The sequence below is a fragment of the Malurus melanocephalus genome, unplaced genomic scaffold (assembly GCF_030028575.1).
Source record: "Malurus melanocephalus ecotype Western Australia unplaced genomic scaffold, MMel_1.1 scaffold_169, whole genome shotgun sequence".
Lineage (NCBI taxonomy): Eukaryota > Metazoa > Chordata > Aves > Passeriformes > Maluridae > Malurus > Malurus melanocephalus.
In genome coordinates this window covers 1236615-1249532 of record NW_026623401.1, presented here as the reverse complement: position 1 = coordinate 1249532, position 12918 = coordinate 1236615, and the positions used below count along the sequence as shown (strand labels likewise).

Below are 12918 nucleotides of genomic sequence, written 5' to 3'. Positions count from 1 at the left end.
TTAGTTCAGKTGTTTATTCTTTCAATTTATACAACTTCCTGAGAAGTTGTATAATTTGCTRTTCCACTTGTGATAAACAGCTGGGAGCTGAACCTTCACCAGGTCCGTGTTTTGGGCCACACARCCTGGTTGCTATGAAAATGGAACAAATCCAACTTAAATTTTCATGAAGAATTACTCTTTATTTATATTTTGCAAGTAAAAAACATGTCCCAAGATTAAGTTATTTTCACAAGCATTGCAATGCAAGTGATAACGCTCAGTAYAGACTGCCTGTCAAGTTGGGCATAAAGTCAGGCCCAACACCCCAAAATCAGCTCTGTGTCTGATCTTGCAGGGTGCTTCTCAGACATTTTCTTTGGACTAATCAAGTTGATGTCTAAAGTGTAGTAGCTGCTTTTTAGGGTACTTTTACCAGCAAGGTCAGTTACATAGTAACTGCATTTYGGGGAGGCCAGAAGCCAAGAACTGCCTACAATGGCATTTTTTCCTCTCCTCACATGTACCAAAAAACTTTCATCCATCATTCAACACCATAATTGGCTTTGGGACACTTTCCACAGTTTCCAGGTCTGACTAAAGCCACCACAAACCAGCTACGTTTGTTCAGAGAGCACTGATGCAAAACTTCCCTGTTTGGATAGGAAGTTCTTCAAACAGTAACTGAATAGGCCCTAAAAAGTAAACAGAAGAAAATTTGAACCACTTGAACCTTAATCTAGCGAAGCTCCCAAATTGGARACTTCACATTCTCTCAGTGCTGGTACTGGAAAAGTCTGTCTGCAGAGGAGCAATGTTATGATCATAGGCAGCGTATTCTGAGGCTCCAGTACTTGCCACTTTGAGCTGCTGGGCCGCGTGTGTGAGCTGGAAGGCGGCGTCTGGGTGCGCTGTGTCGGGGAGCAGGGTGCACTCCCGCTCCAGCATGTCTGCCACGCCCTTCAGCAGCTCCAGAAAGCCAAAGGCCAGGGCTGCCTTCCGTAAACGATTCAGCTCCTGCAAAGACAGAAATCCCCTTGTAAAGCCACTCCAGGTCTTGACATGAAACTTGGGTTTCTTACGTCTCTTTGTAAAGGTGACGTTACTCACAGSGCAGCTGCTGGGAACTGCCATCTGCTCACGGACAGAAAATGCTTCAGAACTGAAGATGGTGACTGTGGCACAACTAAACAGTGGTTTTTCCCTTGATCCTTTCCTACAAATCTCCACCTCTACCTTTGTGTACCTTTTGTCTCCACTTTCTACCTTTTGTGCATTCAGCTATTGTACCTGCCTGCTTTGTCTGTGTCCCAGCAGGGCTCCAGCTTAGGCTTCACTGACTGAGTGCTGCCTTTAACCACAGTGTCCAGTAAATGTAGATACATTGATTTTTCTTCCCTATAAACTGAACAGTGCTTATGTGCACTTAGGTGGGTTATTCATTCTTGAAGTCTCTGGAGGCGGCACTACCAAATTGCTTCAGCACTAAGCTTGCAAGAGGAGTAATTACCTCCAACTGCAGTCTGGTTATGGATTATAGTGGTGTGGCCAAATGTGCCTGGAGTTTTGTGATTCTCTGCATTGTTTCTAGATAAAAGGGAGGAGACATTTTCAGACTCAGAATGACATCTATGCTCCTATTCCTCCCTGATCCCTCCCTGATTTCTGCCTGGACAATAGCGTAAATGTTCACCATGGAAGTAGAAGGGGTCATGAGAGGCACTTGAAAACATGACACATCCATGCCAGAAAATGTAGAGGCAGACCATGGAAATCACACCCCCTTGTCTCCCCTAACCAGTCTGTAAGTATTTGAAGAGCACTACAAGCCTGCACAGAGCACAGTGTGTAGTTTCCCTGTCAAATGCATCACCATCACTACGGATCAAACTTACATCAGCCTGGAACGTTACTCACTTTATAGAAGGTTTGTGTTTTTTCAGGGAGTTTCCTTGCATTTCTCAAGATCTTCTGTACATCTGTCTGCAGAAAAGAGGAAAAAAAAAAAAAGCTAAAATCTTGGCAGCTTTTGAGGGAAGCTGCAGAACAACCCCCAACTCTTTATGGATAAATTACCCTGACCATTGACAAGACTGCAGCTCACAAAGGCTGAAACATAACCGGTAATTATACTAAATCCAATTACCCAAGCCAGATGCTCCACTGGAGACACWGCTCTCATTTAACAAGCTATGCTTTCTGATTGCATTTTAATCATGACATTGTAAAGAGGCAGTGTTTATAAAAACGAAAGAAAAGCAATAAAGCAATTACATTAAATGGGCAAGACATTCACAAACTGCAATTCCTGCTAAGATGCCTGCTGCTGCTCCAGGTAAAGCAGCACAACCTGGATCATTACCTGAAGGCCACTGGGTTTAATCCASACAGTGACATTCTGAGCGTAGCTGCGCTTGTTCTTGGGCTGCAAAGGGAAAGGGCTCTTATTGTCATCCTCCCCATAAGGATTTTCTTTTGCATCTGGGAGATCGAAGAAAATATACAGACTTAGCAACYAAGAATTGGCAAGATCATTCACACAACACTGAATGTGTAAGAGTTACTCAGAGGAGTGTGACCAGTACCTGAAATGGGGCCAAGCTGTGCCATCTTCCCCAGCCATGGGAGGGGCTCAGGACCCGGTTCAAAGAGTGACATCATGAGGTTTGATTTCTTCTTGCTATCAGCTTGTGAATAAAGCATTCCATACCACTCTGGCCTGTGGAAAAGAGCAAATCCACAAAGGCTGAAAATCTGCCACCCCTCCGCCTAGACTGTGCCTCCCTCTCACTGTGTGGAGGCTCAGTGTTTTCAATTTGTACTGACAGAAACAAATCTGCAATTAAAAATCCACAGTTTCGTCTAGCAGTGCAGAGTTCTGCACAGAATACAGATATAAATAAGCATAATTTATAAATAAAGCCTAAATGAGCAAAGTAAGTGATTTTTCAGGCAGAAATCCAGCTCCATACCCCAACTGGACGAGAGCCACCATGCCTTCCACTTTCAGGCTGCCATGTAATAAAACACAGAAGTTGGGGATTTTCCCAGCAATCTGATTAGCGGAATTCTCATCTTCGGTGTCATCTGTGATCCCAGGTCCCACCTCATCCCCTTCTGGGGAAGAATGAAAGCAAACAAACAGAAAACATGAGAATAAAGTCAAACATGAGTCCTGTTTCCATGACACCACCCTTTACCATTTGCCTGCAAGAGTTMATTAATCCTTTTGTAGAATAAACAGCTGCAGTATGCAAAATAAGAGAGCTCGCGCTCAAGGTTTTCATTCTAATGCAACCACACAAATATGACATCTGGTATTTTAACAAAGAAAACCTGTGCTTCCATTCTAAATCACATTACTAGAGAAGTTTAAAGTAGTTTTTGCTGAAAGAACCCAAACCTGCTCACCTCTGTTAAGTGCAATGGGCAGTACCAAGTGTCTGGACAAGACAGGAGGGCTGGAAATATCAGCTATATCTACAAACCCAACAATTTCTAGATCTGTGGGGAGACAACAGATTTAAGTCAGATTTAAGACAGTTTAGGTCAGATTAAATCAGATTTGGAAATGGCTAAAATGTATTCAGACCAAATTTAACATGACTACTTCTTACACCACYAGGTTTTCTGAAGCAATGAGTAAAGGTAGCACAAGAGAACCAAAACTTAACTGGAATGTAAAGATGTTAATAAGTTAGAAATACATAAACCACACAGCTTTTGAAGATGAGAACAYGACTTTCAGCACACACATATTACTTCCCACAAGCTGTACTGCTGCACAATTACAGAATTGTGCACCTTGATATTTACACTGTACACAATCCATTGCTGTCTTATAAATTCCAAAGGAGACAAACCAAATACCTGCTGCTCATGGGAGCTGTGTCCACTAATGAGAGGGCTGAGAAAGGTTTTTCTTTGCACAGTTGATTTTAAAAATAATTTCTCCCCCATGAAGCTTATGAGGGTGTTCATGGAAAGCAGCCTGTGGCTGTTTCCCAGCCTCTACACCCAGAATTGGCACYGAGTTCTGAAAGTGCCTCTACCCTRCTCCAGCCCTTTAACCAGGTAYACATGGATGAAGTAGGATGATRTTTTTGTCCCSTGATATCACACATACACCAAAAAATTACACAGTCAGCAACTGATCCTTGCAGAGACAAAGTGGATGAAACTGTAATTACACAGGAAGAGAGGTGAAAGTGAAAGAGCAGAAATCAAATGGATTTTAGTAAAAAAGCAATCAAAGATTTGTTACCTGTATTAATTGCTTTAGGAATGGGGTCTATTTCCTCATCTATAATGAAAGGCTCTGGTCTGGGAAATACTTGCACATCAGATGTTAAGTGGCCACACTTGAGAACAGCATGGAATGGAGTATAAGCCAGGTCTATTAGCTTTCTAGAACACAGTTATTAAGGAAAACATAATACATATCAAATGAAAATAGCTTGTCTAAAGCACACTAACTTAGCTCCCAAGCCTTTCCTAACTACAGTTGATTCAACAGTTCTAGTGTTGTTAAATCATGAAACAAATGAGCATTATCCCAGTGATGGCAAATGAACAATAATTATGGAAATCACTGTCTTCTATCTGCCAAGCATAAACAGATGCTATGGTTTGGTTACAATGACTAAAATAAATATTGACCATAACCAGTGAAGGCCAAGATGAAATTACAGTTAACAAGATCATAAACTAAAAATAAAACAGTTTAATTAGAACATCTCATATTACCAGATTTCCTATTGTATTTGTTTTCCTTTTGAGATACCATCTGGAAACCTTCCCAAAGGCCTATTATCTMCAAGTGTACTCACCCAAACATGGATTGCACATTCTTCAGACACAGGGGGCCATCAATAGTGAAAATCTGCCCTTCCCCATTGTTTAAATCAATGAGCCTTTCCAGGCAATCTAAGGAATCTGTGCTTTGAAGCTGCAAAAAAATAAAAGGAAATATTTTTGTTGAGTGTTCTTTTTATTCTCTTTTGTACTAACCAGTATTTTTAAAGAAAATATACACAACACAGCAAAAAGCATCTGATTGGATTCTCCTACGATTTTTTGTTATCTCTCTCCTTTCCAAACAAACCAACATTCTTTGTCTCCCAGGCAATGTTCTCTTATTATCAGAAATAGAAGATTGATTTTAAACATTTCCCCAGTTATTCTGATGTGTAAACAATGCCTCAATCCACCAGTTTAATCAAAAGAACCATCCTTGACAGAAACCCTCAAGCTGAGATATCTAATTGATGCCTAAGCAGAAAATCCTTCTGTGAAAGACACAAGAATACAGGTGTCAAATCAAAAGCAATGCTATTAATAAAACCTAATCTAAGRAACATTAGTCAAATAGACTTCATTTTAAACAGTGTTTATGCAGCAGAATTCTAACTCCTGTGAAGATTTTTACAGCTGAGATTGAAATTTGCAAGAGAAAGAGAAAGAAAGAACAAAACKGACCCCTTTCCTTCAAAACTAAGGGAAGTTGTTTTGAACACTGGCTTGGAGACTTTAGTTGTGCCCTCTCATATTTCTGCATAAAGGTATTGTGTTCTCAGTGTTGAGCATCTATGCAACACAAATCATTTATACAAGAATTTAATCGTAAATTAAGAAGRGCCCCAAAAGTATTCAATGTAATTAATGCAGTAACAGTAATATAAACAGAGAAATTAAAATTCCATACTATTCCCCAGGGAGAAACCAACATGATTTATAAAGATTGTGATAATAATACAGTACGAGTAGGTAACAACAAWGCAATAACAAACTTTAAATTATCTTTCATCCAATAACTAAGCACCAGAATGTCAACTAAACCTTAAAGCACAAGAACATCAACGCATGTTTTGTGCTGACCTGGTCGTTAGTTCAGAGAAGACCAACAATTATCCAATGCAACAAAGAATAAGACATCACCTCTTCCAGATTGGCCATGCACATGACATAGAGCTTGGATGGGAACGGGAAGGGCAGTGGGAACCTGTTGCTTTCGCTGCGCTGGCTGTGAGTGGCCAGAGAGTGACGCAGGGAGCCTCTGCCGATGCCAAGGCAGCCGTCAGTGACCAGGACAACCTGCAGGGACCGGGGACAGGTGAGACACACTTCAATCTGCAGGGGGAACCTGAACACCCACATGCTGCAGCAGCCTTCCTGTAGCATGTGCTCCTACTGAAAATCCCCGCTCCCACAGGATTTCCTCCACTGAGCTGCGCAAAACAACTGCGAGTAAAATATCCAGAAAAAAAACCCATATAAAAGAGAAACTGAAGATTGAACCCTYATGATTTACTCTGTGTGCATAATAACATAACATAAATAAACATTTTCTTGGTGTCAGGCAATTGCATTATAATTTGAATTTCATACATTTAATTTTGAGTGTACATTAGTAGCACGGTGRCTACACAGCCAAAAAAACAGCCTGTTGCTGCTGGACTCAAGCAGGATTCCAGGTTTATTTTCAGATGGAAAATAAAGCCCATTTTTTCTGCAGAATCTGCAGGGCAACTCAACTTCACTGTAAGCCACAGAAAGTGTAGTATTAATRATCTTAATTCTTTGCAAATACAGCTGCAGTGTGCTCACATTTTACAGCAGAAGGACATGTTTTCCCATTCAATTGCAYGTCCAAGGTCAATCCTTGTGGAAACCTAATAGAGTACACTGAATAACTGGATTATTTACACTCAGCTGTGAGCCAGTCACTTCCAGAGGTGTAAAAGTGCTGCTCCTTCAATGCTGCACAGCAACAGCAGGCATGATTGCTGGCTGGTAGGTAAGGAAAATCAAATCCCACTGAAACTCCTTGTGCAATTGCTGCATCCAGTTTTGTATTCTCTCTTCAGACTCAGTGTCTCTTGCAGTCTCCTCATAACTGTTGCTCACCAGTGATATTTTCCACTACTCCAAAACTGCACAGTACATTCCCCAGTGCCTTTCACCACCCCAGCACCTGAAGTGCCAGTAAAATAAGCCATGACACAAAGAGACCAAATTGTTGAGGTCTAACCTCTGCTTGGTTTTCACATCCTTCTTGTTCTTTGCTTTGAACATTATTTGCTATCCCAAGGTGCCTTTTATCCATGTTGGATTATGGAGTACTGCCTAACCAATAAACCTCTATCCCCTTTCTCCTTAAGGAATATTGCTTCAGACATCTTCCCAGCTCACTGAGCCACAAAATTACTGAACTTAAATCAAGTGTCTCAGATAATGGCAGGTTGAAAGCAAACTCTGCCATAAGAGGCAGCAGATTTGGAAGAGCACTGAGGGCTGAATGGAGTGTGTGAGCAGCTGCATGTCAAATGACTCATTTGCTAAAGCAGTCAGATCAGAAAACACTCAGCAGCAGCCCTATGCTGTTGGTTGAGAGCTGGAACTGTTACAAGCCCTGGAAACCATCAGGGACTGGAGGGGAGAGGTTCCTGCATGTGTGAATACAACCTTTCCAAATGGAGGGAGGCTCCTGGGACAGCAGACTGCATCCAGATCAAACACCAGGCCTGCACAACAGTGCTCTTCAGCCAGGTTTTACAATCCACTGCACTATAATAACACTTTGGACAGAAAACAGCCTAATTTTTTTTCTCCTGAATGTTTTTATAAAGATCACCTTCTGTTCATATGCCAGATTTAGGCAAAATATTAGTTCTTTGTGGTTTTGCAGCACCAACATGCCTGAGAKTTCAAAGCTTTCAAATTRCATTTCYACCTGCAACTTACAGGCATAGAATCAATCACAGAATGGCCTRGATTGGAAGGGGCCTTAAAGATCACCAWGTTCCAATCTCCCTGCCAGTGGTAACTAAACATGCAATGAACTCCAAGCAGAGAAATCAGGTGTACCTGGCAAGGAATTGCTGCCCCCCATTCCTGCTGGACAATATTGCAAACCCCCAGCAGCGCCGACTCCAAACAGGTTTTGTCATAATCGTCCATGTTACTCAGGGCTTCCTGCAAAGACAAAAACCAGTCATTGCTGGGGAAATACCYCTGCCAGGAGACAGCCAACAGTCACTCACAGCTCTGTGCTAAGGCAGCACCTTTGCTCTGCAGGGTAGCACGACTGCATCGTGACTCAAAGGGRAAAAAAGGGAGAAAGGTGTAAGAAATGATGAATGAGATCAGGAGACAATGACAGCTGACTTTGAAGGAACTGTAATATTACAAGCACAGCTCTTTAAGGATGAAAAAACAGCTCTGCAAGTCTTAAAAAAATGGTAAATTGAAAACCTGAGGCAATGTCTAACATGAAAAATTCAGCTGAGAAAATCCTTGTAGGTGTCAGAGTGGCTCCAATTTCTCAGAGATTCAGAAAGAGACCACAAGGAGTTTGTCTCAGGAAAAGTCTTTGGCAGAGAGAATACCAAACCCAAAAKTCACATCTGCATCCATAAACCAGCTTTCCTCCCTAAAGTGAAAACCTCATACTCAACACAGCATCACCAGGGTGCAGCTGTGAGATGARCTTGCTAAAGGAGCCTGTTGGGGCTCTTTGCTTGCAATATTCCTCAAATTAACTTTTATAGAAGTGAAAATAAATCAGAGAATATGCACTGGCACTCACCTGCTTCATTGCAAACAAAACAGAGAAAAGCTTTTAAGATCTCTTTGTCCAATGGACAAACCTAAACCATGGTGCCCTGTGATGGTGATGTGTCGTTTCCTCCTACATACGAGGGCCAGATTTAAATGCACCGTTTTTACTGGGTTTGGAGGCTTTCAGTGCCTTACTGCATTCATGTGAAATCTCCCTCTTGGACTCTTTCCTTTCCATTTCCTCCTCTGAACTTTCCACCGCATCTGTGAGGCCTCAAATCACTTCYCACTCTTGCACTGTTTTGACTGCTACACACTTTCAAAAGCATCTTCTTCCTACCAAAGCATGTTACTTAAAACTTTTCCAAATGGTCCTGTCAGCTGCATCGTTTATCAAAGCAAACCAACAACCACCCATGAAAACAAGGATATCACAAAACTACTTGTAGAGCTTCATCAGGCAGCCCTTTTCTCCATCCCACTTTTAACTCCATCCCATTTTAAAGTCAAAGGGCTCACCTGCAGAGGTGCAATTTGCAAAGTAGCAAAATGCTTCAAACACAGATTTCACCCACCCTTAAAATAAGGTCAAACCYACTCAATTCAAGACGTTGTGCACAGGATGATGCCAAATCCCACAATTTCAACATGCTTTGGTGGTGCGATTGGGTGATTTTTAAAACATGTTGATGGTTCAATGCTTTAGTATTTCACATATCCTACCTGGAGCGTGTTGTAGTCTCTGGTAAAGGGCACCATCAGCTCCCAGAGCGATGAAAACACCACCAAGGCCGTGAACTCCAGCTTGTAGTTGGTGGCCATATGCTCGAAGAGCATGGTGAGCCCGTGGGCAGCCAGGTGCTTGCGCTGGTACTCCTCGGAGCCCTCGACCGACACCGGCCGCGTCATGGACAGCGACACATCCATCACCACCACCGTGGGCATGGCGAGCTGCTCCTCCGCCGCCCTCACGGGAGGGGACGGCACCGGCCGGGATCACCTGCCTGCAGCAGGAGGAAAAGGCACAAATCATTCCCAAAGCTRCACTTGTGGAGCCACGCGTCCCGCCCCCTCACACTGATCCCGGGGACAAGCGACAATTACCCTTTTCCCACCCGAAACGCGGGCCTGAGCACAGATCAAGTGAATGCACGGCGATCCGCACACAGCATTTCCAGCCGAGTGCAGCRCAAGGCCTGGAGACGGCAGGAGCTTTCGCTGGGGAAAGGGCGCAGCTCTGCCGCTCCGAGGGCGGTCCCACAGGGATCCAGCCCTCCCCACAACCCTCCGCCCTCAGCGGGAGCTGTCCCGGAGCGCTCCCGGTTCGGTTCGGCCCGGGCTCTGCGGCGGCACCGGGAATGGAGGAGAGCGGCGGAAGGAAAATGCTGCTGCACACCCCGGGCCCGCCGCGCCGTCATGCGTCCGGCACGGAAAGCGAACCCCCGGAACGCGCGGCCCGGGCGGGAAGGACCGCGGCTCATGCAGCCCGGGAGGGCCGGCACCGCCCGTGAAGGGGGAATGGTGGATGTCGGCTCTGTGGAAATGTATGCCCGCGTGAAATAGATCGCTATGCATGGAGAAGGCGTTATGGATAACCATCCCGGCGGGGCAGTGCGTCTCCTTCTCCCGGTGTGGGAGTGAGGAGGGGCGGGAGGTGGTAAACTCCAGCGCAAAACTGCGATGTACTCCTGAAACTGTGTATTCAGACAACAGTTTGCTTTACAATTATCAYAGAGTCACAGAATAGTTTAGTCGGAAAARCTCACTAAGACCATCAAGTCCCTCCATTCCCCCAGCACCGCCAAGGCCACCAYACCCCATGTCCCCAAATGCCACATTCACAAGGCTTTTAAATCCCTCCAGGGATGGAGATTCCACCACTGCCCTGGGCAGCCTATTTCAATGCTGGGCAATCCTTTCAGTGAAGAAATTTTCCCTAATATCCGATCTAAAACTCCCCTGGTGAAACTTGAAGCCTTTTCCTCTCATCCTGTCCCTGTTCTCTGGGAGCACAGCCCCATCCTCCCCGGCTGTCCCCTCCTGTCAGGGAGCTGTGCAGAGCCAGAAAATGCCCCTGGTGTCTCCTTTTCTCCAGGCTGAGCCCCTTCCCAGCTCCCTCCCCTGCTCCTGGAGCTCCAGACCTTTCCCCAGCTCCGTTCCCTTCCCTGGACATGCTCCAGAACCTCAATGGCCTTCTTAGCATGAGAGGCCCAGAATCAAATCATTATTTTCTAACTGCCCTGTGATAAATCTGATGATCAGATTGCTGTGGCTGTTAAATCCTTGGCCAGGGAGGTTGCTGTTTCTTCCCCCGTGGAGCTGCACCGTGTCAGTGCCCCAGAAGAGTCCCAAGCACCATGCCCAGGTTGCTGTGTCCCTGCTCCTTCCTCAGCCCTGGCACTCCTGGAACAGGCCCTGAGGGGTTTTTCCAGGACACAACGAGTGGCAAAGAGCAGAGCTCCTTGTCCAGCATCTGAGCAGTCAGCCATAGGAGATGCAGCTCCATGKGCCTCGTTTGAAAGTGTTTGTGAGCGACATTTAACCCCTGCTGGTGCAGTGAGGGTGATCTGTGTCATGGCTCCAGTCCAGCAATTTGTGAAGGGGATCATCACTGCCCTCACACTGAGAATAACCTGTGGCAGCAGACAAAGGTTTTGGCTTCAGAGATAGACCCAAATCTATACAATACTATTTAATCTTCTTAGGGGCTGCAGGTATTAAATTGGATTGGCTATTCCTCCGCTAACATGTCCTTCACACCTGACCCGCTCTTGTTTCAGGACTCTGCCAGCAGAGGACACATTGTGAAAATGGGATCATTTTCACTCACCTCTCTTTGCAACAGCATCTCCCATCCAGCTGTTAAGTGTCAAAGAAGCTYCCAGCACTGCACCCAACTCCTGGAATTCCCTTCCTCCTGGACAGACCTTTGGAAGGTAGGTTGGGGAAGCTTGTTTGATTGCTTTGGATCTCATGTCACTGATAGGAGGTGAGAAAAGGAGTTTGTCAGGAGCTGATCTAAACTTAGAAGACTAGAGAAACAATTCCTCTGGTCGGGAATTGTRAAAGATTGGAGAGCTCTTAGAACTGATCCTAGCTTTGGATGTCTGTATGCTCACAAAAAGTCTTTTAAGCAGTTAATTTTGGAGAAGAGAAGTAAAACCAGTGTTCAAATTAAGTGTGTGCATGCATCTGTGTTCTCTCTGTGTCATCTTTTAGCTCTCCCATTTTCGTTAGAGTTATTTTCTCTTGATATGCAATTTTTATACCTATWGTGAAGTTCTGCCACATGCATGTTTATGTTCTTTTTACATATGAAAAGCAAAGCTTGTATCATCTGTTTATCTAGGTACTCCTATGACCCTCTCTTGCTGTTGCCTTAGTGATCCTCCCAAGTATTTAAATTAACGTTGCCTGTTTTGCAAGAAATTTAGGCTGATAACTTCCCTGGGTGTTATGCAAGAGGGTAAGTGTGTGATAACCTGCGTGAAGAGCTTATCTGAGAATGRTTTAGAAAACTATGATTCATATCCAGCTAAAGAATAATGTAACATTCCCACTCTGAGGGAAAAGAATAATCCATGATGAGTGTCATTCTAAGGTAAAACATTCAAGCAGTGCTGAAGGGTGAATTCTGTTCAGTCCCAAATCCCTGTCTCCATGCTGTCACAGCTGCAGGCACTGTCACTCTGCCATTTACAATTTCTCTCCCTTTCTAAATGCTGTTCACATAATTATGCAAGATATGCTAATTACCCCCTAATAAAAGGTATGATTACAATTCCACTTTGCCAGTTTTGATTTCTACAGAAAGCCCTRAAAAGATGTAGCCATAGAAACAAAAGGCTGCTCAGCACCTCCAGTTTTACTCAAACCATGTCTTCCTCACACTGCTCAAACTGAAGGAAAAAASTCACCCTTCCTTGGATGGTTTCCTGAGGAGTGAGAGGCTGGAAAGCCACAGAGCAGAATCACTGGGAGCTCTCAAGCAGTTTTCATCCTCCTGCTGAGGTTATTTTGGTGAATAACTGGTTTAGGAGGAGGGTTTGAACAGCTTGGTCTTGTCTTCAGAGCATCATTTCTAACAATTTAAAGGCTGGTTCCTTGACAGAAGCCGTGTCTTCTGCTGAACACTGCCCCAGTTGATCATATTACAGAATAACAACTGGAATCCATTAAAACCACAATCCTTAACAGCTCCTGGATATGGGCATTCGGTGGAGTCAGAATTCAGCTTGGATTGGACTGTCTCAGCCAACTCTCTATAAAGCCAAACCTTTGATTATTAATCAGCACAACCTGCAGTCATAGAAAAAAAATAGACTGAAATAGGGATCTAGATATCTCTTCACTTGTTTGAGTCCATTTCTTTTTATTGAA

General features: G+C 44.1%; 1 protein-coding gene across 3 annotated transcripts; it reads right to left on the bottom strand.

Annotated features, from left to right (window-relative positions):
• Positions 1-14: 14 nt before the first annotated feature.
• Positions 15-12775, bottom strand: INTS14 (integrator complex subunit 14). Of its 3 annotated transcripts, XM_057372316.1 has the most exons (13): positions 12456-12775; positions 11369-11517; positions 9262-9542; positions 7846-7953; positions 5917-6072; positions 4809-4927; positions 4244-4386; positions 3391-3483; positions 2952-3096; positions 2565-2698; positions 2342-2460; positions 1897-1962; positions 15-996 (listed from the first exon to the last, which is right to left on the bottom strand). In XM_057372316.1, the coding sequence occupies exons 3-13, from the start codon at positions 9481-9483 to the stop codon at positions 745-747; spliced, it is 1557 nt and encodes a 518-aa protein (XP_057228299.1). In that variant the 5' UTR covers positions 9484-9542; positions 11369-11517; positions 12456-12775; the 3' UTR covers positions 15-744. The 3 variants fall into 3 exon arrangements, with proteins under 3 accessions (XP_057228299.1, XP_057228297.1, XP_057228298.1); XM_057372314.1 differs by lacking the exons at positions 11369-11517; positions 12456-12775 and adding an exon at positions 9643-9926; XM_057372315.1 differs by lacking the exons at positions 11369-11517; positions 12456-12775 and adding an exon at positions 9643-9926 and having other exon boundaries at positions 9262-9538.
• Positions 12776-12918: the final 143 nt, after the last annotated feature.